This window comes from Micropterus dolomieu, linkage group LG06 (genome assembly GCF_021292245.1).
Source record: "Micropterus dolomieu isolate WLL.071019.BEF.003 ecotype Adirondacks linkage group LG06, ASM2129224v1, whole genome shotgun sequence".
Lineage (NCBI taxonomy): Eukaryota > Metazoa > Chordata > Actinopteri > Centrarchiformes > Centrarchidae > Micropterus > Micropterus dolomieu.
In genome coordinates, this window is record NC_060155.1 from 23,576,259 (window position 1) to 23,603,490 (window position 27,232).

General features: G+C 36.8%; 3 protein-coding genes across 10 annotated transcripts; 2 read left to right on the top strand and 1 right to left on the bottom strand.

Moving 5' to 3' along the window:
• The first annotated feature begins 141 nt into the window (after positions 1-141).
• Positions 142-2,424, top strand: lg06h14orf119 (linkage group 06 C14orf119 homolog). 5 transcript variants are annotated; one of them, XM_046051357.1, is made up of 3 exons: positions 142-905; positions 1,010-1,163; positions 2,111-2,424. In XM_046051357.1, exons 1-3 carry the CDS (start codon positions 480-482, stop codon positions 2,137-2,139), a joined length of 609 nt encoding a protein of 202 aa, XP_045907313.1. In that variant the 5' UTR covers positions 142-479; the 3' UTR covers positions 2,140-2,424. The 5 variants fall into 5 exon arrangements, with proteins under 5 accessions (XP_045907313.1, XP_045907317.1, XP_045907314.1 ...); XM_046051361.1 differs by having other exon boundaries at positions 146-905; positions 1,010-1,209; XM_046051358.1 differs by having other exon boundaries at positions 146-905; positions 2,114-2,424.
• si:ch211-14a17.10 (golgin subfamily A member 4) lies at positions 1,629-18,413 on the bottom strand. 3 transcript variants are annotated; one of them, XM_046051346.1, is made up of 53 exons: positions 18,310-18,413; positions 18,125-18,198; positions 17,981-18,025; positions 17,805-17,829; positions 17,346-17,414; positions 17,162-17,251; positions 16,999-17,067; positions 16,783-16,878; positions 16,488-16,574; positions 16,293-16,391; positions 15,917-15,982; positions 15,727-15,816; positions 15,544-15,630; positions 15,362-15,451; positions 15,119-15,208; positions 14,823-14,909; positions 14,634-14,696; positions 14,478-14,540; positions 14,321-14,389; positions 14,086-14,169; positions 13,799-13,885; positions 12,973-13,056; positions 12,819-12,866; positions 12,618-12,707; positions 12,381-12,470; positions 12,208-12,294; positions 12,052-12,114; positions 11,258-11,320; positions 11,093-11,161; positions 10,874-10,957; positions 10,510-10,596; positions 9,613-9,687; positions 9,433-9,501; positions 9,217-9,306; positions 9,016-9,105; positions 8,842-8,928; positions 8,691-8,753; positions 8,534-8,596; positions 7,495-7,563; positions 6,970-7,053; positions 6,647-6,733; positions 6,443-6,526; positions 6,233-6,301; positions 6,045-6,134; positions 5,865-5,954; positions 5,683-5,772; positions 5,496-5,585; positions 5,320-5,400; positions 5,042-5,104; positions 4,521-4,583; positions 4,273-4,419; positions 3,985-4,032; positions 1,629-2,338 (listed from the first exon to the last, which is right to left on the bottom strand). In XM_046051346.1, the coding sequence occupies exons 1-53, from the start codon at positions 18,383-18,385 to the stop codon at positions 1,785-1,787; spliced, it is 4,617 nt and encodes a 1,538-aa protein (XP_045907302.1). In that variant the 5' UTR covers positions 18,386-18,413; the 3' UTR covers positions 1,629-1,784. The 3 variants fall into 3 exon arrangements, with proteins under 3 accessions (XP_045907302.1, XP_045907301.1, XP_045907303.1); XM_046051345.1 differs by having other exon boundaries at positions 12,798-12,866; XM_046051347.1 differs by lacking the exons at positions 15,917-15,982; positions 16,293-16,391; positions 16,488-16,574; ... (6 more) ...; positions 18,125-18,198; positions 18,310-18,413 and having other exon boundaries at positions 12,798-12,866; positions 15,727-15,905.
• dhrs1 (dehydrogenase/reductase (SDR family) member 1) lies at positions 4,540-26,843 on the top strand. Of its 2 annotated transcripts, none has more exons than XM_046051353.1 (9): positions 4,540-4,666; positions 23,714-23,862; positions 23,977-24,120; positions 24,270-24,349; positions 24,606-24,738; positions 24,844-24,987; positions 25,071-25,140; positions 26,046-26,126; positions 26,252-26,843. In XM_046051353.1, the coding sequence occupies exons 2-9, from the start codon at positions 23,719-23,721 to the stop codon at positions 26,386-26,388; spliced, it is 933 nt and encodes a 310-aa protein (XP_045907309.1). In that variant the 5' UTR covers positions 4,540-4,666; positions 23,714-23,718; the 3' UTR covers positions 26,389-26,843. The 2 variants fall into 2 exon arrangements, with proteins under 2 accessions (XP_045907309.1, XP_045907308.1); XM_046051352.1 differs by lacking the exon at positions 4,540-4,666 and adding an exon at positions 22,752-22,942.
• The last annotated feature ends 389 nt before the right edge of the window (positions 26,844-27,232 follow it).

Sequence of the window (27,232 nt, forward strand, 5' to 3'; positions counted from 1 at the left end):
AAAAGGTTTCTCGGTTTTTTTTAAGCCTAGATCACACATAATTCATTTTCAGCACGACTAAACGTATTGATTTGACATATTATACACAAATTACTGTTTTAATGTTTTAATTTGTTCAACAACAAACTATGCGCAAAATCTGCGCAAGCTTGATTTCCTCTACAACAAGGCTAATTAGCTAACTGTATACTTCCTGTATATATCTGTTGGAAAGATTAGCGCGGCTCTCGTCCAACACTGCACTTCAAATATGCCGACAGTAAGGTGATTTACGATTTAAAAATGCGTACTCAGAGCCATTTATGTTAAGGCCAGTTCATTGTGACGCTGGTTTTAAATTCAGACACCGACGAAGCTAACGTTAAGTTACATGTTAACGCTACCCAGACCAGAGGAGTCTCTATCAGCAGCAGAGATTGCTGATTAACTTAAGCAGAGGCTGGCTTTTCTCAGTCTGAAGCTAACCTGTCTTTCTAACAATGGCGTGGTTCAGTCATGTCAGTCAAGGCTCAGATCAGCAGCAGCCCACTGACAGCCACAGACTCACAGACATCTTGTGTAGCGCTCACAACTCCAGGCTCAGAGGTCCGACAGAGGGTTCACCCACCATGGCTGCACAACACTGGACCGGCTGCCCCACTCCCATCGCGGAGGACTTTCCATCAGCCCCACAGGGTGTAGCCAGCCCCCTCAGTCTCGAGAAGCTGTCCTGCGCTTCTCCAAGTGCAGGTCAGGTAAGAGATCCGGAGCCCATCTCCTATGTAAGCCTCCAGGAGCAGCGGTGCGTCCTGAGCTGGTTCCACGGCTGGACCGCTTCTCAGAGGGAGCGGTTCTTGCAGGATCTTCTGGGGAAAGCTGTGCCTGGGAAAGTGTGCACCCTCCTTGATTCACTCAGTACTCTTCAGGTACATTCTGCACGGTCACTTCTAAGCAGAGTGGTGTTATGTAATTTCTAACATTTAACAGCTGCTTTCTCGTTTTGTTTTTTTTTTTTTTGTACCCTGACAAGGTTAAAGACAGACTACCAAACATATTTGAATGCCAGCTGCGCCTGTGGTCCCAGTGGTTTGAGTCTTGGCGAGAAGAGGAGAGGAATCATTTCCTGCACATGCTGGAAGAGCGGGACCCAGTTTTTGTTGCCCACTTTTACAGGAGTGTAGCCGGTACAGCAGGAAGAGACTGAGCAGTGTTTGCATTGTGATGGCAAAAGTGATTACAAAAAAATGTAGTGGGAAATGTGTATTAGATCTGAGATAGTTCTCGACAGAGAAATGTTTGTGTAACTGTGATGGGCCTTATTGTTGAAGGTAAACAATTTCCATGTAAGAACTGAAGTGTTCATTCAGTATAAGCTGTTTTTTATTGCATTTCCTACACTAGTTTCTCCAGGGCTGCATCACACATTATACCATGTTTTTTTGTTTGTTTTTTTGTAAAGAACTTTTTCATTAATACTTTCTTGCTCTGCCATGTAATGACCCCAATGACATAACCTTAAACAGGTTTAACATCTGGCTAGATAATTAAACTTATAGGCTTCATTTTTCTATATTGGGCCTAGTGATTAAAACACCTGGAATGACCCGGACAAGAGGACACATCACTTGTCAAACACAGATCAAACCAAATTCATTGTTTCATATTTTTTATTATTGTTTGAAACATTCAGCAACTGTAGTAACAGAAATATGTGTAATAACTATTCTGCAGTCACATGGAATGGCTACTAAGATGATTAGATGCATGGTTAAGATTTGACGCACAGGATGAAACTTCCCAGTTCTCTATTTTATCCAGTCAACTGATCCAGGAGAAAGCAACACTATTGGAGTAGAACTTTCAATGTCCTCAACACAAAAATTGATAAATGGATAGATTTTATCTGTAAATGTTTGACCTACAAATGAGTACATATGAGATCTGGCACCAGCATCATAAAAAGAGACTTGTCCCTTTTTGTAGTCCAGCAGAATGCCCAGTGTCAGAGGTTGCGTCTCAACTGGAATAATAACAGACCGCTTATCAATAGCTTTATACTGACCCTGCTTGTTCAGAACTATGGTCCAGAAACCATTTGTCGGCCTGAATGTTATACTTCCCTTTCTTTCAGCAGATTCACTAGCCATCCCAAGATGGTAACAAAGCTTCCCAGCTACAGACACCTCCCAGTAATGTCTGCCACTTGAGAATCCAGTACTGCCCAGGACACCGAGAGCCACATCAAACCGGCCTGGATTGTCTGGGATATTTTGTATTGTTTCAGCAGTGGACATCTCTGTGTTATCTGCAGACAGAACTATTCTTGGGTTTGCTGTGTTTGGATCCAAGGTCATCTTCCCTGTAAACAGAGAAATGTAGTAGATCATGTGTATTTTTGCATCACATTTTGAAAGGAAATTGACATTAAAAAAGTTTAAAGCAGTACTTCGGTGATTTAGTATTTCACTTTTATAAAGGTGGAGTCACAAGAGGCAGATTTAAAAAAGAACGGTGAAAACTGAAGCAGCAGTTGTCATAATCCTGACATTTGAGCCTCACTTTTTAGCCCTACATCTCCCATAATGCAACTGCTAGCATCTTTCATTAGACCCCCTGGGTCTTTCTCAAACCAGACGAGGGCTTGGGTATAAATCTACAGTGGCAAACTTAAGGACGAACTTCTCTCTCTGCAACAGAAACAGGAACTGTCTCCAGCTTTCATACCAGCATGTTTCGAAAGTGGCAACTTCTTTTTTTTATAAAATAGAAATTGTACAACAATAGGCTATATGGCAAGTAATACATCATCCGTAATCGGCTATTTAGAAAACGGAGCACACAATGTAAACATAATTATAACCTAATAAAAGAGAAAAAAACATTTAATAAAAAAAATAACTAAGGGATCTCCTGTAATAGGGCATCAATAAGGTTTTTTTTGTTATTTTCTTTTTTGTATTCTTAAGTGATTTGCAGTGCAGAGATACTTCTCTCATTAACACCAGTAAGGGTCGTTTTTTAATACATTTACATAAGAGCACCTAAAACAAATAAAGTACTGAACAGGAATTCAGTTTTCTGGAAGCAGCAAATGTTGCCCTGATCTACCAGCTGATGGAAGATTACGGCACACTTTTTTTGTTTTTCACTCTGATGCTTGATTGTAGCCGCAGTCCCTGTAAATATACAACACTTTACAATCAACCTTTAAGTTGTTGCGTCAAAACATGCTACATACAGTTGTGGGTTTGGGACTTTCTATTTTACTTTCTTCAAAGCCGAGGCACTGAAGGGACCGGCTGCCAGATTTATTCTAGACTCCTGCCTTACAGAGTGGACCAGAGGTCATTTTCAAATAATTAATTTACTCGATTTTATCAAAACAACATCATACACTTACATGTTAATCCTTTATTCAAAATCTGCAGAGATGCGGACTTACGGAAAGTGTGTATAAAATGCCTCGGGCCCTCATGCCCTTGATGATTTGACAGTGGGACAGCCATAAGCCCTCATAGACTTACCAGGAACATGCCTAAAACTCCTTGAGTGTGAAGATTTATAACCCACTTCCACTCCCTGCTAATTGGTCTGGGATAGCACTTAATGGCGGACCCTCTACATGAACGCACAAATGGAGTGTGAGTGGGTAGGAAGAGGGTGTAGGAGGTGGTTTGAGAAAGGCCCTCTCTGTCTGGCAAACACCCATGTATAAAGCATGCTTTATGTTAAAAAAATGGAGTCTCCAAGCCCAAGCTCTGATAACCCTAATGACATTTCCCAGACTTGACTCCTCCATAGAAGCTAGCAATACTAGGTATGAAGACTAAACTGACTGTAAAATTCATGGAGTTCTCTTTTATAGTCATCCATATACTGTAGTTACATTTATACAGTTTCTAACAGTGTACAGTGAATGTGTGTATGTATGTGTAGAGTTTTGTATTTTTATCCTGACGTTTATGCAGTGATCAGAGAATCTACAGGCTTATGTGTGTGACTCACTGGCAAAGATTGTATTATCTTCAACATCAGCCACTTTGTTTTGAAGATCTGAGGAGAGAGAACAGTATTTATTTATTTTTTGGTCACAATGTACTGTCTGGACTTTGCTGAACAGAACCAACAGTTTAGTTTGTTCTTTACATTTTGCAGGTCTATTATTGAGCCAGAAAAGACAGCAAGATTTATACATTTCATCAAGAATCCCAAGACCAACTTCTACCTTTCCACTATGATATTGAATTAATATACACATTGTGTGTTTAGGCACTTTCAGAAGGCTGAACGTACTGATGTAGTCGTCCTGCAGTTTGTTATACTCCCTGGTTTGTTTTTCTAACTCCTGCTGCAGCTGGTCGAGCTTGCCATCCTTCTCAAGCAGCTGCTGCTGTAGGCGATCCGCATCCTCATGGCTCTGTTGCAGTTGTCTTTGTAAATCTGTTTCATGAAATATTCAGTTCAAAAGCTACATCAAATGATTCAGTGGATCTCGAGGACAGCTACATGTGGAGTGATAATAAGGGCATTGAGGAGCTCACCGTCACAATGGGTGTTGACATCAGAGCAGCACATTTTCAGTTCTTGGACCTCTTGCTTTAAGTCTGACAGAAGAAGGACGTTGAAACACTGACATGTATCAAAGTGTCAAGTTGAATATGAATCTACATCCAGAAGGCATCCAAAAGTAAGTCCACATGCATCCACTCTAAAGTTCACTAACTGACATGTACAAAATCCAAAGTATAAATAATAAAGTGGTTTTGCAGGGTAATATGTGCTGGACTATTTCCAAGCTGGGCACAGTCACTTCCTGGAGACTTGTCATGAATGTGAACTTAACAGACAACCAGCCGATACTTTAGAAAGTAGTCTGGCAAATAGCCCCTGTAAAATCACAAAGCACTAGCTGTTTTCCTGTTTCCAGCCTTCATGCTAAGCTAAACTAACCAACTTCTGGGTGTAGCTTTATAGCGTACGGACAAGAGTGGTATTAATCTTCTCATCTAACTTGCAGAAGAAAGCGAATAATGACTATCCCTTTAAGAGTCCCAGCACATACCTATATTTGTGTTTTCAAGATTTCTGTTCTCTTTTTTCAGTGTTTGTATTTGTTGTTCCAACTCTGAGAGAGAAGACAAAAATAAACACAACTACGTGAAAAATCAAATAGAGTTTTTTTCAACAATATTACAGATAAAAGAGGATGGTTGTAGAATGTTAATTTTACCAAACAGATAATTTAGCAAATACGTGTTTATATTTTTATCATATTTATAAAATTCTAGCATGCACAGTAAGAAATAATGTGTTGAAGAGACAATAGTATGAAAGACGAACCGCTGATATCTTTTCCAGAAGCTCTGGATGCCAGTTTCTGAGCCTTTTTCAGTTTTGCCCTCAGATCAGAAATCTCCATTACTAGCAGAGACACAGACAGAGCTACAGTATTAGTTTGTGCATAAAGGAAACACACAACATGACACAAAACATTAGCAAATACATCATTTTCATACTTGATTTAAAATTATTTGCATCTGCTTCCTTAAGTAGATGTTCGCTGTCTTGCAGTTGCCTCTTCGTCAAATCCAGTCTCTTCTGAATCTCTGAAAATGATTTAGTGATCGATGAAATTCCAAATCATGTCATCAGAATCTGTGTATGTGTTACTTCATGGCATATTACAATGTAACTGTCCCTAACCTTCGAGGTTTTCAGCATTTTCTTCTTTAATGATTGATATGGCTTCTTCAAGTGGTTTGATTTTCTTGTGAAGTTCCATAATCTGAGCCGCTACAAAAAGACAAAGCAGACAACTTTTACTATTCTGATGTAATTTGATAATTGTTTTTTTTCTTCTGACCAAAACTGAGCAGAACCCTTACACAAGTTAGCAATCGTCAAGTCGCTGGTGTGCAGCACCAGTGTCTTTTCTTTTATCTGATTTCTGACATCCTCTAGTTCATTCTCCAGATCTTTGAAAAAGACAGAAAGGATGTTTAATTTCTTCAAAATGTATGAATAAAGTACTCAGAATACATTTGCTTGTAAATACCACTTCCCACCTTTAATTTCCTTCAATTTTTCTTGAGTCTGTTTCACTTGTTGCCTCTTCAGTTTTGCTATTTCATCTTGTTCAGCCAAGATTTTAAACACTAACAGAAGAAAGGTTGGATTAGATAAATTCAGCGGATACAAGACCATGATCCGCAACGATGGATTACATTTCACTGGCATTTTGATGATGACTCACTCAGTTTAGTATTTTCACTGTTTTCATCTTGAATTCCGGAAATCAGATAGTTCAAATGGTTTTGGAGTCCTGCAGACAAGAAAGGGAGAACACATAGGAGCACATGTATGGTTTCAACGGTTTATTCAACATTATATTATAAAATGCTGTTGCTCTAGAGTCCAGAGTATACAATAGGCAGTCCACATACTGCATGTTTTTGTCACTTACCTCTAATCTTCTCGTAATCTGTGTCATTTCTTGCCAGATTCGAAAACCTCTCAATCTCTGTTTGTATTGCAATAATCTGCAGAACTGGAAGAAGGGTGAAAGTGTTGACAATCGTATTCTAGCGAGTATAACTTCCCCATCTTAACTATATATATTTCAGTGATTTGGATTCTTTCAGTGAGTTGTTGATCACGTTCTACTCACATCTTTGTGGCTGAGCACTTCTTGCATTTAGCTCCGCTGTTTTTTTGGCCAACTCATTTGTTTTCTCATCTATTATTTTTTGGAGCTCTGCAGAACAAAAACAAAGCCATTTTAACTTAAATATCCCTTGTTTTCGTGCCTATAATAACACCTCACATCGCTGTTTAGATGTTTCTCTGCTGCACAGTAGATCCACATACTATCTTTGTCGTATCTTGTGCACCCGTTGGTGGGCCAAGATAAAACAACATGGGAACTGAATACTTCATATCAAGCAAGGATGGAACATATCGTCATCTGGGCAACTGCACACACAGACTGACCTTTTATTTTACTTTCAGATTCAGTGTTTTGCAGTTGTCTCTTTAGCTCCTCCAGTTGCAGGGTTAATGTAGAAACCTGAAGAGCTGAAACAGCCAGATTGAAAAGAAGTTAACTAGCAACAGTATTCAAACTGTCTGAAGTTTTTCTGTACCCTTTAATGCATATGCAGATCGCTCAACTGTAACCATAGTTTAATAAAAATTAGCTGCCTTTGTTAAAATTAATTAGATTTCCATGTATGGTATAGGTCTGCAACTAATCAATTTTATTATTAAATTAATCAGTAGGTTATTTTATGTTTGGTCCATAAGAAAAGCAGAAAATTATAAAACTGCCCTTTCTAATGTCCCAAAGCCCATGCTGACATGTTAACATCTTTTTTGTCTAAACAATAATTCAGTTACCTATCATGAAAGACAAAGACTAAGACAATCAGCAGATTCTCACATTTTGGACATCTTTACTTAGGGTAATATTAGGGTAATACAGTATGAGCCAAACAGTAGCACAGCTCCACCACTCACCAAGTGTAGTAACAGTGTCAGATTTGTTCTGCAGTTCCTTCATTTTGGAATCCAGGTCATTCTGCAGATCTACAAGGACACATTTGTAACAACCATTGATCCCACAGACACAACAAGAAGACAGAACAAGATAAAACTTCTGAACGCTTTAAATAGGACTATCTGAGGAGTGCGAAGAATGTATTTCTAAGATTAGGAGTTTCTTTATGCTGATCCCAATAGTTTTGGTTGTGATGGTCAACATCTGCTCCGTAAAAGTTTCTATCTTCGGGTCTCACCGGGATTGCCCTTTATCATTCACTTCGGAGAAATTTATGCAGGCTACCTGGCAATAACAAGTTCATGGGCTAGTCACTGTCCAAAACACACCCCATTTCACTTCATGCAGATGATGATCATACATGTAAAAAAACAAAAACAAATAACCACATTTGTTAAACTATTTGACAGGTTAAATAAGACCATATCTCTGTCAATTGTTTCCAGGGGGTTAAATAATTTTCCTATATCACTTCAAAAACATTAATGTAAAAAAAAAAAATAAGTCAAAAATTACTTAAAACACTTCTTCCGGTCCATATTGTCAAACATTAAGATGGACATCAAGGATTACTGTATCCACTTATTAAAGTTATATAAGTTGTATGGTGTTTTCCTCTAGCTGCCCATTTAAGCAATCTGTGGCTCCTCAATTCCTATTGGACAGTAAAACCACCCTTTAAGGCCTCAACTTTGAAGAGACTACTGAGAAATAAGTCTTCTGGAGGGGTTGGTGTGCAAGATATCGAGTGATGTTCTCTGTGTTTTTCTCTCTTTCCTGTAAATGTATTCAGCTCTTAAGCTGCTTTCCGGCAATGTTGAGGAAAACTTTGTATTCCAATCCAATACTTTGCAGAAAAAGTTGTCTTCCTATTTTTCTAACACCAATTACTTTAAAATAGACATTTAACCCATTCATTTCTCACAGTGGACTCATAAGGGTGTGACATCGTCGGCCAGCAGGGACATTGAGTAACAAGTCAACAGAGGCTAGACTTACCTTTAAGTGTTTGGTCAAAACTGGAACACTGTGCCTCTGTCTGCGTCAGCTGATTCTGCAGATCTAGCACCAAAATACTTTAAATTGATATTTCATATTTAATCTTGTTTTTTATTTCTTGTTGCACAAATCCATACATGCTGAGTACTGAACTCACCCTTGATCTTAGCTTGATCTTGTGCGTGCTCCTCCACTTTTGCCTTCAGTTGTTCTTTCAGCTCTAGAACGAGTAAGTCATGCTTCATCTTAAGAAAGCGCTACTGTTAATACATGAATTCAGTAATGTCAAAAGGAAATGAAACACTCACTAGTAATTGTAGCAGTAGCAGCTTGGCCCTCGTTCTTTAATTTGTCTAGATTTTTGAGTTGGTTGTGCAGATCAGTGACTGTCAGAACTGAAGGAAACAGAAAGAACATATGGGAAACATTTTAGACTACATCCTCAGTTATGAATGCAGATACCATGTTTCCTCTTTACTTGCTTAATTTGGCGTTTGCCAGATCCTTCTCATTCAGCTCGCTGACATATTTCTGCAGCTCTCTCTTCTTAGTTGTGAAATCATTTGCGAGCTCTGAGACAAAGTTAAAGAACATAGTTATATGCAGAAGATCAGGATACAAAATAAAAAACATTACAAACAACCTTAGCAGTAGGTCATGAAAGGTTTGCTGGAGATACTTACCGGTTACCTGCGATGTTTGTAATGTGTTGACGTCTGACAACCGCTTCTGCAGCTGCTCAACCTGACTCTGAAGCATCAGGATTTTCAGCACTGAAGCACACCGCAACAGAAAGGGTAAAAATGTAGTTTAATTCAAGAGATATTGTAATTTCCCTCGACAAAGAGATGGCAAAACTTGTCTGCAAAACTTCTTGCTCCTGGTTATTGCAAACTCACTCAGTTTTGTGTTTTCGCCGCCTTCGTCTTCTATTTGACTGATAAGGTCATCCACCCTGTTCTCCAACTCTGGGAAATAAGAATAGTCTTTAATGTAGATTAAATGTTGTCATTTCTGATTCTGATTTCTCAAATATTGTCATCCTGAATTGTTAAATTGCCATTTCGAATAAGACTAACCTTTCACACGGCCACTATTGGCGGCCTTTTTCTCAAGATCCCATATCTCATTCTGCAGCTCAATGATTGTTAAAACTGAAACAAAGAAACATGCAATGGGTTTGACAGGGTTTATTGCCTCAGAAAGTATTACCAGGCATCACCATAAAAGGCTAAATGCCTATTTACTTTATTTATTACTTCATAATTCTCTAAGCCATGCTAACTGGGAATCGACTGGTATTTGTGCTTTTTGAAACTGGTCTTTCTTCTGTCGGTGGCTGATACTCAAAACATTAGTGGATTTGTGGTGTTCGGAAAAAGAGGAAACGATTGTTTCTCTCTGCAACATGAGGATGAGCGTGCAAAGTGTGGTTCATTTTCATTGATGGAAGATATTTTAGTCAAAAGTAATTAGAAGAAGAAACAAAAACATAACAAAAATATGTAAATGTACTCAGCAGTTTTGTTAATTTATCACAAATCTGGACACTTATGTCAGACAAGTTGGAAACATTTGAAAATATTTCTATTTAAGATTTCTGACATTCCTTGCTCTTTAAATGATTTCTGAAGCGGTCTTGAATTTCTGTTCATGTCTTTAATGTCATAGTACAAAACTCCCCAATAAATTTCCATTTTCAAGATAAACGAATATAAATGAACATCTACGTTTTAAAAATCTAGATGTTCAAATGTTCAAACTTTCATCTAAAAGTCACTATAGCAGCACCATCACAAAAAGCATATATAGTATAGATATTCCCAGAATGCATAATATCATGTGTGTCAAACTCAAAGGGACAACCCCCTAATGCTAACCCTACCAAATATGACAACAGCTGTCACACCCATGAAGATAATTTGGACGTAAACTGTGACCCAGACGATAACAGAGAATCAAATCAATGCCCTCACCTATTTTTGGGTTTGCAATAAGTCTCTCTATGTCTGCAGTCCTGGTGTTCAGTTCGTCTTGCTTCCCCTCCACTTGCCTACGTAGCTCTGTGAGCAGACAAAGAGATAACAGTGAAAATTGGGACACTGTGCGTCAGTCTGCGTCAGCTGATTCTGCAGATCTAGCCCCAAAAAATGCATTGATATTTCATATTTAATCTTATTTTCTATTATTAACTTATTTCAGTAAAACTGTTATAGTGACATATAACTTGTATATCTTTAAAAATATAATTTTAAGGATCATGTATTTCTCAATGCTAAACTAAAATGTACAGATACATATTTGCAGTGTCAAACATTCACTTTGACCACTGCTCTTCACCTGAGATCCTCTCTGGGTCTTCTGTGGTGGTGATCCGATCCCTCAGAGTCTTAAGCTCATCATGCAGGTTTATCACGTTCAGAACTGACTCAGTGAAACAGAGCAAACATCACCACAGAGCTTATACTTCTGAAACAAACTGAGCAGTAACTGACACCGCTCATGTAAAATGGAGAGATTTCATCTATAATGTGAATGATGCATTGTAACGTTGCTCACTGAGTGCTGATTTGGAGTCTCCGGTTCTGTTCAGTTCTACAATCTTCTGTTCAAATTCAGTCTTTAAATCTGATAGAAACACACACATAAACCAAATCAAAACCAACAATAAAACACAAATTACATATACTGTACTTACTAGATAAAGTCATATTTACAACTTACGCTCATATCTTTCCTCAAGACCAGAGCATTGTTGACTCTTTAATTGCAGTTTGCTCTGCAGCTCTGTTGTACAGAAAGATGAAGTCAGATAATCAAAGCTCTCCCTTCAGAGCAATATGAGTAGACAATCCTATTAAGAAAAACTCACCTCTAACCTCAGACTGAGCAATAGCTAGGGCTGGGCGATATGGCCAAAAATGTTATAACGATAAAAATATTTCACATCATTCGATATCGATAATTATCACGATATATGTCAAATCATTATTTCTTTCAAGTTTAAAGGCAGATTTTTGCTCCTGAGTGAAAATTGAAGAAACCAGATGGTTATTATGTGGTGAAACATTTCTTTACGCTCAGAATGTGACTCCAGTAACACTTGATGCCAAACAGTGGATCACTTAACAAATCTGAGGTAGAACATTCTAAACTATTGTGACAAAATCCTTTTCAACAAATATGATTACTAAATTTTTTTTCAGTCCCTTTTCCCCACAAAACAAATATTTTAATAGAAAAAGTAAGTGCTAGTTTGTTTGTGATTCAAATTAATTTAACTATATATTTATTGACAATACATTGAACATTTATTATATTGTTATTGAGGAAAATTATATTTATATAAAATTAAATTATATAATTATTATTATTGTTTTATTACCCAGCCCTAGTGATAGCATGTTCCCTTTCTTTAGCTTTAAGTAGAGTCTGAAGGACTGGATTATAATATGTTTAGTCAGTCAAGGTTTTTTCACAGTCAACAAAATACTCTTATAAAATAAAATAATTCTTACCCCTAAGCTCAGCTTGATCGCGAGAGTGCTGCGCCATGCTTGCCTTCAGTTGTTCCCTCAGCTCTAGAAAAGCCAGTTTTGCTTTAGTTATCAAACAGCAAACTTTTATGAAATGAATTCAGTGCTCTTAGAAGAAAATGATATACTTATGAGTACTTGTTAAAGATGATTTGATATTGTTGTTGTTGTTTCGTTCTCTTTCTAGGTTTCTGAGTTGGTTGCGCAGATCGGTGACTGTAAGAACTGAGAAACACAGACATTACATATATTGTAAATAAATATTTTTCAGACTATAATAAATGTTGACACCATGTTCCCTTTTTACTTACTCAACCTGGTGTCTGTTTGATTCTTCTCATTCAGCTCGTTGACATATTTCTGTAGCTCATTCCTCTTAGTCGTAAGATCATTTCTGAGCTCTGACAAATCAGAACATTTTTATCTTATTTTAACATTATCTGTCTACTTTTAAATCCACTGTTCAGTGCAGCCAGCTGTAAACCATTTCATTTTAAGTGATGCTCATGTTGTGGAGATCAGGGGATTCGTAAAGAATCATTACTCACGGGTTATGTGAGTGGGTCGTAACATCTGGATGTCTGACAACTGACTCTGCAGCTGCTCCACCTGACTCTGCAGGGTTATGATTTTCAGCACTGACGCACACCACAACAAAAAAAATTTAGTTTTCTACCAAATATACAGGAATAAGAATGTAACATCTTTTAAAATTATTTCAGACTCACTCAGTTTTGTTTTTTTGTCACCTTTGTCATCTATTTCACTGATTAGGCCATCGACTCTGTTCTGCAACTCTGGGAAAGAAGTACTTTAATTTAAGCTACATTGTGTCATTTCTGACTTGACTTTCAAAAAATATCACCCTGAGTTGTTAAAATTGACATTTTAAATGAGACTAACCTTTTACATAGTCGCCAGTGGTGTCATTGGCAGCCTTTGTCTCAAGGTCCCACATGTCATTCTGCAGCTCTATGATTGTTAAAACTGAAACAAACAAACATGCAGTAAGTTTAAGCAAGTCTGTTAACAGAAACTACTGGCTGGTGTCTTTTTTCCCAGACTCTTAGAGCTACAACCTCAACCCTTGGCGCATTGTAAATACATTTAAAGCCATGCATATCTTTGAAACCACTGGCATGACAACAAGGACAAAAACTGTCAGAAGAGGCAAAAATGGAAAGGCATCTCCAACAACATAAAGATCCCCTGATTTTATATTTTATTCTATAAAAAGTATCCTGTTTTATTTAGCCATTAGTGCCCAAATGACAGCAGAATTGTTACTTACATTAGACCTTTATGTTGACAGTCCTCCTGACTTTAAACCTGTTAATGATTAATGTTCTCTTGACTCTACTTTACATATCATGTCAAAGGATGTTTTTTAAACGTGGTCAGCCTCGTTTTTGTGTGAGTTTGTTTTACTGTTACAGCATGCAGTGACATGAAGTTAATGGTGAAATGTTTAACAGCAGCTAAAAGTTTAGAGACACTTTTTACACTTTTGTTTTACAGCCACTACTTTTGTCTGTACAGTGACAAAAAAATACAGCTGCCTGATTGTCCCTGGTAGAGACTGGGACCAAAAAGTTCAAGACATTAAATAAAGCTTAGCTACCCAAGATATCCAAATGCCATCTAAAACTTAGTTTATCAGTTTCTTAGGACAGTTCACTCAATAACAGTAACTCACATGGACACTGAGGATCAAATTAATTCCCCTTACTTCTTTTTGGGTTTGCAATCAGTCTCTCTATATCGTCAGTCATGAAGTTCAGTTCGTCTTGCTTTTCCTCCAGTTGCCTCTGCAGCTCTGTGAGAAGAGAGAAACAGTGATACATTTAGAAAGCAAAAAAAGGTTTTGTCAAACATAGTGAAAAATCTGCATTTCTTTCAAGATATAAATAAAGATTCAAGCAAAGAACAGGCATTTCTGAATGTCATACTAAATATCGTATTAACACATATTCACAACTGCAGTGTCAAACATCCACCGGGACTTTTGTTATGCACCTGAGATCCTCTCTGGGTCTTCTGTGGTGGAGATCTGATCCCTCAGAGTCTTCAGCTCATCATATAGTTTCATCACGTTCAGAACTGATTCAGGGAAACAGAGCAAACATAGTTTATATTTCTGAAACAAACAATCAGATGAGAAACTGCAGGAGCAGGAGGGACTTCATCTGTAATGTGAATAATACACTGCACTGAGGCAATGATGCCAATATTGTATTGTAATGTTACTCACTGAGTGCTGATTTGAAGTCCCCGGTTCTGTTCAGTTCTAAAATCTTCTGTTCAAATTCAGTATTTACATCTGATAGAAACATACACATTAACCATATCAGAACTGAAACCAAAACATAAATTATATATACTTAGCTAAAGTCCTATTTACAACTTACGCTCATATCTTCCCTCAAGACCAGAGCATTGTTGACTCTTTAATTGCAGTTTCCTCCGCAGCTCTGTTTTACAGAAAGATGTAGTCAGGTCATCACCTGAAATTGTGCTTTGACATTTTCAGAGCAGTTTTATAGATGAGAATAAAATGGACTCACCATTTATTTCATCCTGAGCTTTGGCATATTCAATTTCTTTGGCTTGAAGCAGAGTCTGAAGAGCTGATTTAAAACAATGAAACATAAGAGATTTGAGTCTAAAGTGTATGGAAACCAAATTTTCATGGCATCTTTTTTTGGCAAGCATCAGCTGCTTTTTCAGCCTGAAAGTAGAAGAAGGGGACTCACTGGTGGCTTGACTTGTTGATGTTGTCTGGTCTTGCTCATCGACTTGCAGCTCTCTCACCTCTTTCATTATGCTGATGATTTTCATGACTGTTTAAAGTAAAACAATAAAACTTCAATGTTTGACTGTTGGAGGTGATTTATGTATAATCGGTGAATACACTTAAAGGGTAAAATAATTAATGTTCTTTAAACTTTGTTTTGTATTTTGAATTAAACTCCTCATGTTAAACTATAGTAATTTTGCATTAATGCACCTGGCAAGACATCAGTCTGCCTTTTTTCATGCTCCTACTTACTCAGCTGTGCCTGGACATACTCCGCTTCCTCCAGTTGTTTCTCCAAGATTTCTTGCTGTTTCTTCTCCCGCTCCAAAATAAGTCTTAGCTCTAGGATGAAACAAAATGTTTTTGCCTTTCTGACTTTGCAGTTAACTATAAGATTTGTTTATAGTTTTAGCATTTTATAATCCCACATTACACGAACACACTTTCAATTTCATACATTTAGAACAAGTCTCATAGACCTGTAGGCTCATTTACCTGTAAGTTGGGAATCAGTTGTGATTTTAGCATTTATCATTAACTGTCTTAAGTTCTCCACCTCTGCTTGCAGTTTCAAAATTTCCTTGGCTGGAGAAAAAATATAGAGGATGTTAAAGTAATGCTGGAGTAAAAACAAAAATAACAACAAAAAAGTGTATTTTTTTGAGTTGCACGCTTACTAAGTTCGGTGTTATTCTCATCTCGATTCAACTGTAAAATCTTCTTTTTAAGGAGCTCAGCTTTTTGCCTCCATTGCCTCTGGTAATCTGAAAAAGAAATAAAATTGAAGCCATAATAGCGTAAAGTAGGTCACATACAAGATAAGACAGGAACTACAAGTTGATGATGAGATAGGGACTCACCAGCAGTATTAGTTCTGGATTCCTCAATGTGGACACGGATGAGCCTCCGCATCACTGCAATCTTACTGTGCACTGATATCAGCTCCAGCACTGGAGGACCAACAGGGAATGTGTGCGAGGAAGAGTTAGAAGCATGAAAATCCCTTTAACATTGCTAATATAAAGGCAATATTAAGAAAGATGTACTGACTAACTGAGTCGGCATCTCCTTTGCCTCGCAGCTCACTGAGCTTCTTGTCCAGTTGGCCTTGTAGAGCTGTTGAAGTGAACACAATACATGATAAACACAGACATAACATGATAAAAGAGTTATTCTTGCCAAACAAACAGCTAAATGGAAAGAGGAAATAAAGTGAGATTATGTAACTTTTGCAAAAAGCAGCTACTGCAACAACAATTGTAACACCTATTTAGAATAATTACTAAATGTAGCTAACTTGTTTAGCTAAAATGCTAGGTAATTGTTTTTTGGTATGCTTGGTAATTGAAGTCTTTTTAGTCTTGCTTCAAATGTGCTACCTGGATGTGTACAGGCAATTTTTGTAGTTTAACATTCAGCAATTTACCCAGAATTCCCTTGTCCGGTTGAAGGCTAGCTTCTCCTCTTCTTGATATTGCCTGTTCCAAATCCCAGATCTGATTTTGCAGTGAGATGATCTGAAGAACTGAAGACGCAAACAAAAAAAAGAAGTGAAATCAGAACCTTTTACTACCTTATATAGTTTAATGTATGTACAAATCAAAATGGATCAGCATCTTACTCAGTAATGAGTTAGTGTGGCTTCTTTCAATCTCCTGTGTCTTTGCATTCAGTTCATTGATTTTCTCTTGCAGCTCTCTCTTCAGCACTGTGAGACACAAGCTCAGATATGAAACATTTTTTTAGCAATGACATTGTCACAGAAGCTCAAAACACGATTAGCAAAATTGCAGATTGAGGCCAAGTTCAAATCTTTCAAGATGGGGTTTATTGTATTGAGAGTAGCAGAAGAGTAGGCTATAGTACTAAATTTTAAATACTTACAAGCAGATGTAGAACAACAAAACAACACTCACCTTGGATTTCAATAGTAGTTTCAGTAGAATTAGCAGCATGTTTGACCTTCTTCTGTAATGTACTCACTTCCCTGGTGAGAGCAATGGTTTTCAGAACTAGATAAAAACATGTATATTAGATTAAACTCAAACTCTGCATTGACATATGATAAAATAAACCCAAAGAAAACAATAAACAAAATATGGGAGGCTTAAATCCAAGCCAGGTAAACTTACTCAGAAATGTGTCACTATCAAATGTCTCCAGAAGCTGTTTCATTTTGTTGTGTAATTGGGTTTGATAAGCTGCCATGGAATTAAAGATACAGTTACACATTGGTTTGTGTCATTCCAAGTGTATCCTCTGAGCATATATTGTGATTGATGATTAAAAGCTTACAGCCAGTAATAGCTGAGGCTGTCGAACTGCATGAAGCAAGCTGCTGTTTCAGCAATCTGGATTCCCTCCTCAACCCAAAGGCTTCATTCTCTGTCAGAAAGAGTACAGGTTAAATCAGAGAAACAGTAAACACACAAATCGTAACTAGTGTAATACCTCCACTTCTAACACGATGAATACTCACCTAGGTGGCTGTTGTGGAGAGTTGTCTGTTGAAGCTGCCTGTTAAGCAGCGTCAGCTGTTCCTTCAAATCTGATTTGAATGATGTCAGATTTTAACCCAGCACAATAATAGACAGTTTGTCTAAGAGTATATGTTTATATAGTGTTGTAGTACATGTATTACTTCTACATCGGACTAAACCATTTTGTGCATTTGCAATGGAATTTTTATAGTAACTTGAAAACTCTCTTAGGAAACACAAAATGTAATTTTTGAGTCAGAGACAGTAGCTCAGGTGTCAGGCTAGCAGATATCGGTGTTCTCTGGGAATCTTACAAGGTTGAGTCTTATGTTTACAAGAATTCTTATCACTGTGACCCTGTCACTGTAATTGGTACTTAATCACTGCTGCTTAGTGTATTACACCTATTATAATTTGTTTAACATGCACATATTGTGTAAGTATATAGAACCACTCACCAGCACAAGTTCTGATAGAAACTAACTGTGAGGCAAAAAAAATATATTGGGTTGGTTAAAATAAATACAAAAAGTAGATAAAAAAAGAATGTTTTTGTGATAAAAGTTTAATGCTGGTGACAACACAGTCAAACCACAGGAGATATGCCTAAGCAGAAAAAGTATGTGTTACATACCGTTACATTTATATTCTTGGGATCTATTCCTTCTGGTATAGTTATCTGAAGTCAACGGGGTAAAAGACAGCATTATAAGGATTGTTTAAATTGCTATATACATGTGTTTATCTGACTCGGTAAGTCAGTGTTTTGGGGACTTACTGGGATCTTTGAAAGGATGGACTCCACCTCTGAATTTCCTGTAGGACTAATTAAACTATTCACATCCTGATGGACTGAGAAAACAGAAAACTCAACATTATCAACTGAATGTAACTGTCAGGGTTTAAAATATTTACATTTTATTCACTGCTTGCTAACTGAGTAAGCTATGGATGGTTCCTTACCATGTCTGTTGTCAGAAGCTTGAAAGACACAGGAGAGAAGGAAGGGAATCCAAATGAAGTGAGAACCTCCAGCCATTGCCAGCCAGTTTGTCTTGTGTCAAACTATTCCTCTTCTATCAGCAGTGCTAATGCTCTTTATACACTACTGAATAAATAGAAAAAAATAGGAGGAGCAAATCAATGATTACCTTTACAAAAAGCTAAAACCTATGTATAAAAAGCTGGCACATTTTTCTAACTATATAAATTACATACACTAAAGCTAATTACAAAATGTATGTGAAAATCATAAATACTGATAAAACCACATCGTGGTTCACTCTGATTTCAAATTCATTAGCTATAGTATTGCAGACATCTTCAGCAAACATTGTGGTAACACTCAGACAAAAATCAATCAAGGTCAGAGACCACTAAGCCAACATTTAGATACTGCAGTTAATTTTTACACTGTTCAAACAAATGCTGCGTGTGTGCCAGGATACCATTCAGTTTACCTGCTGACTTTGTGATTATGCTCTTATTTTAACACAATGTATGTAATGTAACACCTTAAATTGTTATTTTTCATGAAAGGTGCTTTACAAATAAATAAAAGTCTGATATAAAATGCTTGTTATATATAAATATACTTATAAATACTAAAATTTATGTTTTATTTATAATTTTATATATAATTTTAACATAGCTTACTAAGATGTTCATTCCACTCAAACATCGTGAGGCTAGGATGATAAATTCTGCAAGTGGCATATTGACAAACACATCTATTTACACTGACTTAATGATTCAAATGTTTTCTATAAGTTTTCATAGTGGCATGCATGTAGGTGAATAATAATTCCCTTAAAAATCTATTCTTGAGCTCCTCTATTGGCCTGGCAATCTGTTATAGTAAAGTGTAGTAATTTATAGTATTGTTTACATTTTATATATGATTTATACGCAATCTCTTGTTTCTCTGACATGTTTCCTGTTACTGTCCATGGTCAACTTTCTAATAAAGACATTCTGTCACATTCTTTTGCAAAAGTGAATATTTGCACTCTGTATAAGAACCATAAAACACAACACTTCTGCTATCACGAGTCAGCATTTGCTTTGTTTGGCTTGAAATGTGATTTGGGCGTCTTCCAATGTTTCCAGAATTTCCTGTGTAGGCTTCCCGTAAACTTGTTGCACTGGCAATGATTGCCTATGATTTTTTCGATTCTGAGCTTCTTTTTTTGGGTGGGTGGGTGGGTGGTGCTGATTACCCGAAGTTGCGTAACTCCGGACATTCTGAATACAGAACACTGAAAGTGTAACATAAATCCCTCAACAAGCATAAAAACAAAACTATCTGCATGGCTATAAACCACTATGGTTAAGTGAGAATATATGTTGTTTTGTCATTTGAGGATATTGTAAGAGCACATTCTAACAATCATTAACTATAACTGTACATTAACCAACTCACAGTGGTCCAGTACAAAAGTCTTATCTTTAATAGGACCCTCCATATGTGCAAGTGTCAGAATGCAACATCTACATTGTAAAATATACCAAATTAAGTTGAAACAGTACAGACTAGTTTCAATCACAAGAATTATCGCACCTGTGACTATGCCCATTATGTAAGAAGAAAATAGTATCTATACACACTACAACTGCAAATGAACAGACAATAAAATAAAATAACTTTCTAGGACTTTTGTTCCACTTAAAACTTTAAGTCACAAATCCTAAACTCATTGGAAAGAGAGAAAGCCTTTGCACATACAGGCATCCAATTAATGATTAGACCTCTGCTAAAATTGGTACTGGGTGAAGCTATGCTGGGAATTCAGAGTCAATTTACTATTAATAAATAGCACCTGTAGGAAAAGACTGACAAGATAGGCACGGATGCATTTTCAAAATCTCTGAAAAGCAGCGCAGTTTAGTTTGGTTTAAAATCTGTCTGCAAGCCTTGTGTAATTTGTTGATAATGATTGACTAAATTTGTTCTAACCAGGTCATTTTGTGAGACCTGTTTGAGTAATGCTGAGTAACAATTAATTGATTGGTGATACAATGAATATGTTCAATAATTTGTTTCTATTGCCAACTTGCTCTATATATATAATTATTTTTTTTAAACCTAAGATTGTGCTGCTGTATTTGGGTACTAGTAAGTCTTAACAGTGTGAGAGTGAGTCAGCATGACAATATCAGGACCCTGAAACCTTTATTTAATCATTTACTCCTGTTATTTTCCCTTCTCTGACATGTGAAAATGTCCTGTATGAAAGAGCCTTTTCCAAAATAATTTCAATCATTGGGATCTAAAGAGCCCCTACAACCTTTTTTCCATTTTTATAAAAGAAAGGCCTATACAGAGTGAGTCTAGGTGCTTTATTGTGCCACTAGTGGAATATGTGTTATGCATCAAGGGCTCACATAATGACATAATACAAAAGGACAACATCTACATGTAGCAAGACGAGGGTGAGATTCCATTTAAATACGTAATACTAACTTAAATAAGTTGCCAACAACGCCACCTAGGGAGTTTCGCCCTAGGAAATATTGATAGGTCACACAGGTTCGTATGAAATAAGGCCAGGGCAGAGAGTGTTTCACATTTAAACAAATAATTTTATTAACAAAATACTAATTTAAAAAAAAACAAAACAAAAGTAACTTAGCAAAAAGAAAGAAACCACACCAACTACATATACTAGTTAAGAAGGCATGGCGTTACTGAATAAAATTGAAAGTATGGGCCTAATTTAATATACAATATACTATTTAAAATACACAGTGGCTAAAAGGATAAAGCAAAACACACCAAAATGAATCAAAATGTACAAATTAATTCAAACCAACCAAAATTGAAAACACACACCACAAAATGCCAACTGTATAAACTAAATATACAATAACTAGACCCAAAAAAAATAAATAAAAATAAGCTAAAACTGGCACATGAGCCACTCTGCGAACAGGAATGGCTTGATTGCATTGAATGCAAGATTTTAAAAAGTGTACTGTAATAACTTTGATATGACAGCATCCCCCACACCTCTACCAGGCCTGTACGCTATTCATTCTTCCTGTTAACTACTACAGCAAACACATTTTCCAAATAAAGAAATCAAATGAGGAATTTACCAATACAATGTCCCTAAATTCTCTCTATGGTGTGTAGAGTGTGTCAGCTCTGACCAAATCTTTTTGGCAAGGATGGGCCTATTAGGAAGAGGGAGCTCTCTTTCAGGACTCCTCTTGACTAATCAGTTGTCTTCTAATACAAGATATTTAATTGGTGATACAAAAATAATAAGGAACAGCAAACAAAATATTTTATAATACAGTTCTGTTACACTTGAAATGTTTTGTCATTCAAATTATTTAGCAGGAAGAAACCTTTTGCAATCTGTAGCACCACTTTTTATCCAAAATCTTGATGCCAAACCAGTAATCCACAAACTAATGTGTCAACATATACATTAGGTCTAATGATATGAACAATTAGCTACACATAGGCCTCCTATAGGACAGGGAAAAAATGCAGGCTGTGATTGCAGTAACGTCACTACAGCAGGAAGAAGAGAGCTCATTCCTGTAGATCCCAGTTCTTAAATTATTATTTAACACATTCACATCAGCTCTGTAAAGTCAGCAGTGAAAACACACAATCTTTGGTCAGTGAAGTGTTAACTACCAATAGTGCAGAATTTTCCTTTAGGGTAATATTACAGCAGTTTAACAGCTGCAAATAGGCAGCACAGCCCCCATAACTCCAGCTTCTCTTCTCTATCAAACGCACAAAAAACAAACAAAACAAACACCATTATTTACTACCACTACTGCTTCTACAAATACGCCAACATGACAAGATTAATTTAATTGTTTGTACCTTTGTAATAAAATCATTGATGTCTTAAATTAAATATATATAGGCCTATCTGCTTTAGGATATGTTTTGAGGCCACTAAATAATCTCCAAATTCTTTCTTTCGGTATTCTCGTAATAGTCAATAGGCCTACAATGTATATTAGGTATTGCTACTACTTCCTTTAATCATTATCGCTTATGTATTTTATGAAGACTATAGCGCCATCGTGTGTGAATTATTTTAAGTTAAACCAAAGACCAGCTCCGAGACTCACCAGTAAGATAGTTCACTGATCCCGACCTGTCGTTATGAAACAGTTCAAACTAAAAGACATGTGCCTAAAACTGTGTTAAAAAACATAATTTTATTTAAAAAGCACGATGGCGAATAGTTCAAACGATGCACATGTAAAATAGTGCTTCGTTATTTTAAGATATAAGGGAAACAAACATGTGGGCTGCTCACGTTAAATTTAGTGCATCGGAATTTAAGCGAAGGAGGAAGTTAGTGCACGTGAATCCTCAGTGTCACGCGGATATGCCACTCTGTGCTTTGTCTGGCGTCTTCTCGCGATAGTATGGTAGGAATGGTGCCTTCGTAGCAATGCTGCTGTCCTCAGGATTGTTGTAGCCTGAGGCGTTACCATAGTCTGTATAAAGCGTGCATAAGTATCAGTATCATATCATAACATCTTCACTCACCAGCCGTGGCATTTCTACAGATACGTTTCCTTGTCTAGTGAGACTTGTCAAACCAGATCCAGCACAAAGGTATTGATATTTTTAATGAATTCTACATATTTTAAAGTATATTTTACATTCTACTGTGTTAAATAACGGCAAGTTCTCGCCACTTATAAGCAGGACTTACAATTTAATCAAATCGTGTAAACGTGTCGCCGGTTTCTCTCGAAACGTTTTTTTTTAGGTTTTCAATGAATCTCTCTCGACAACAACTTATCTTGTTATGACGAGAATAACTTAACATTTAACAGCAAACGTTTTCTTCAAACCAAAAAAAAAAAAAAGAGTTACATAAGAACGAGAAAAAAATGACCTTAACGCCGATTTTACATAAGAATATGTTTTCTCCTTTTATGAGAAACTAAATAAATGTTTTTAGTGGCATTAATACGTCGTCATAGTTAATAGTATGACATTTAGTTAAGGTGTGTAATGTACTGTGAATATATATATATATATATATTTCTGACATTGTGATCGAATTTATCGCCAGTAAATGATTAATCACTGGTTAATTCTTATTGTGTCAGCAGTATAATGTTGAGTAATAGTGACTGGACCAAACGTAGTTGTGTAAGGTCAATAATAGCGCCTCTAGATTTCAAGTGCACCATGGACACTGGGGGATGATGGCGCAATTACATTTATGCAACCATGTTGGAATTTTATTTTTGTATTTCCCGGTTGACCTTTGATCATATTTAACGACATAGACCTATATTCATATTATGTACTTTTAGTTTACAAAGTGTATTTAGTATAACTGCTAATTGGATGTGGGGATGTTTCCTCCTCCAGAGAAAATGTCCCTGTCTGGCTGGGTGTGTTTGGTAACAGGTGCCTCCAGAGGCATTGGCAGGGGAATAGCTCTGCAGCTGTCAGAGGCAGGAGCCACCGTCTACATCACAGGGCGCCAGGAGAAGACTCTGAAACAAACTGCTGCAGAGGTCAGATTTTGCTCATTTGGCTTATCAGATTTTGGTAGAAAGGCAATATCCCTGTGATGGTGCCATCAATGTGTGTCAGGGTTTCAGTCAGGGATGTGTTTGTTCTCAACACAGGTTAAGGAGAGGGGTGGAAACTGTGTGCCAGTGATCTGTGATTCTACAAAAGACGAACAAATTGAAGAAGTGTTTGAACAGATCAAACGTGAACAGAATGGCAGGCTGGATATCCTGGTTAACAATGCCTATGCTGGAGTACAGGTGGGTGTACTTCATTGACATGAAACACTACTTGGTGTATTGCATACTTGAAATATTAGGACTAATGTAGTAATGTAGAGCAAAGCCGTGTGAATGAAAAGTGAATAAATGAATGAAAGCGCATCTCTAAACATGATTTGTTATTGCAGGATATCTTCAGCAATATGGGGAAAAAGTTCTGGGAAACTGACCCGTCCATTTGGGATTCCATCAACAACACAGGCCTCAGGTACGTACGCTTCTGTGCTGACTCATGTCTGACAAGTGTAACTGCGTCATTGTCAGCCTACTGCTTAATCATTCCTCCGGTGTAGTGACAAATTACCAGACATTGCTGAACTAGTTTTTGTTTTTTGTAGTTTTGAGTTCAGCAGGAATTTCTACATCAGTAGTTGCTCTTTCAGAAAACATTTTCACTTTATTAGAGGTATTTTAAAACTGAGTGGAAATATTTTGACTTATGTCCATTTTTATTTCTCTGGCAGGGGCCACTATTTCTTCTCAGTTTATGCATCCCGGTTGATGGTAGAACAAGGTCGGGGTTTGATAGTCACCATTTCATCTATGGGAGGGCTGCGGTATCTGTTCAATGTTCCATATGGCGTTGGTAAAGCCGCAGTAAGTTCTCATCTCATTAAGTCCCAGATTTATGTTATCAAGAAACATATCTTATTTAATGCAAGTTCAAGGACTGTCTAATTAGGTCATTTTTGTGGTTTACAGTGTGACAGGCTGGCAGCAGACATGGCTGTTGAGCTCAAAAGTAGGGGTGTGGCTTCTGTCAGCCTGTGGCCAGGAGCGGTACAAACAGAGTTGGTGTCTCAGTTTGTACTGGAGAAAGACACAACAAACCCTGTAGATTCTAAGGTAGACTCTTCTCTAGCAGTAAATCTGTATGCATGGTAGCTACTTAGGTTTTTTGCTAAATTCCTGTATTTTCTTTTCCTCAGTTTAAAGATGTATTTGCCAATGGAGAAACCACAGAACTGAGTGGGAAGTGCATCGTCAACCTGGCAAAAGGTAGGATGATATTGCACAATGTAGTCAAATATATCTGTGTTATGAACTACCTGTTTACTTCCTTTCAACTCTACAGTAAGGTAGAGTTACTTCTACTTCGCTTAGGCCAGCCAGTGATTTAATGTTGACAGAACTTAATGATTGTCCATGTTTATTACAGTCCTGCAACAGCCACAGATACCAGTTTTGTTTTAATTTTTGTGTCTGGACATATGATTTATTGATTGCTGTCATGCTGTTAAGACAATTTTAACAAATATAACAAAATGTACTTCTGAAATAAACTGCCTACCATAGCTTTAATAATATTTACTATTTGTTTTTGTATAAAGTGATCACCTCCCTGTCTTAGATAACCGTTTAGCAGCGTTAGTAAAGTTAGTCACTAAGTATGGTACAAACGTTAGACTGATTTTCACAGCTTAGCAAGCCAACATTAAGTTGCTAGTGCTCTTTTTTTACACTGAGTGCTTGGAGGAGCTTCATAACGTTAGTACTATACTGTGTGACTAACTTTAGTAACATTGCTAAATGGTTATCCAATAGAAATTATCAGACATAATACACAGAGACATTATCAAAATGATCAAAACCCTATTTACAAAAACAAACAATAAATACTATCAACAATATGTATAAGCCAACTGTGAAAAGTAAACGGTAATGTTACTGTAGAGTTGACAGGAAATAGATGTATATATACATATACACTTGTCACGCTACATTGTGCAAGTGGAGAATGCAAGACATAAAGGCTTATAGAAGTGAGCATAACATTAACTCTGTCCACATATCTATACAGGCTGTTCATTTTAACATGCCTACAGAAACTGATTTTATTGCTGAGAAGTATTCAACTGTTTTTATTTGCAAACTAAGCTTACATTTCTCTTTCTGCTTGAAAGAAAAAAATCTGATGTCGCTGACTGGGAAAATACTCATGACTTGTGACCTGGCAAGGCGCTATGGGATACAAGATGTTGATGGTACGTTTGTATCAGCTTTTTTATTTCAAAGCTCAAGTTTTTATTTATTTAAAGTTTTTAGATTTGAACTCAATATAATCTACAATCAAATAATTCTAATATGTTGTTTTTCTGTTTACTTCCAGGACGGAGTGTAGCTGATTACACTTCCCTAAAATTCCTCCTGACCCAGGTCCCATATCTTTCCTGGCTGTCAGCTGTTGTACCTTCTTTTGTACGCCTGCCACGCTTTGTGCTCACCCTGGCAAACAGCCGGTTCTAAACATTTCCTATATCAGTACCGAAGTGGCAGTACCAAACCATGTTTCCACAACATGGGCCAAATTCTAGCTAAACCTATAGTTGTCATGTCATTGCTTTCAGATTCATGGCTGAGGAGTGACAAGAGCCAAATAATTTAGACAGACAACACTATTTTTTGAAGGCGTAGTTATATTAAGTGCCTATATACTTCCGTTCCTATTTGAGTACTTAATGAATACCATTAGTTTGGAGCAAACATGAAGGATCTTATAGCATATTTCCTGTATGTAACATTAACACTAATGTATGCATTGGGTGAAGCCACACAATGTGAATTTATTATTACTACATGTGATGTATTTTCTTAAGCAGTATACAATATCATAACACAACACTAATATTTTAATATTATATATTACACATTGTATGTGACCAGCTAAGTAACAACTGTTTAAATAAAAAAAATATTAAGTCGCTGCTGTTCTTCTCATTCCTTTTTGCTAAATAAGAAAAGTGATAGCATCTCCAAACTGATGCAAAGATATGTGGAATCCCTTGAAGAGAGATATCTAAATCTTTTCTATATTCTAACACTGACTGAGATCAGTAAAATACAGCTGGCTTCATCATGTCTGAAGCAGATATAAATTCAGCATATTGCTCAAGGACATAGTACCACTGTTGATTGTATCTTGTTCATAACACAAAGACAAATCTAACAGGCTGTCAACTATTTTTTGTTAGAACTTTGGTATATCAGTACATGTAAACCACTCTGGATCTTAATATCTCTGAGATTCTGGGAACTGATACACAGTCGTAGCCATGGTTTTAGAAATAATGCGGTCAATTATTTGGATTTG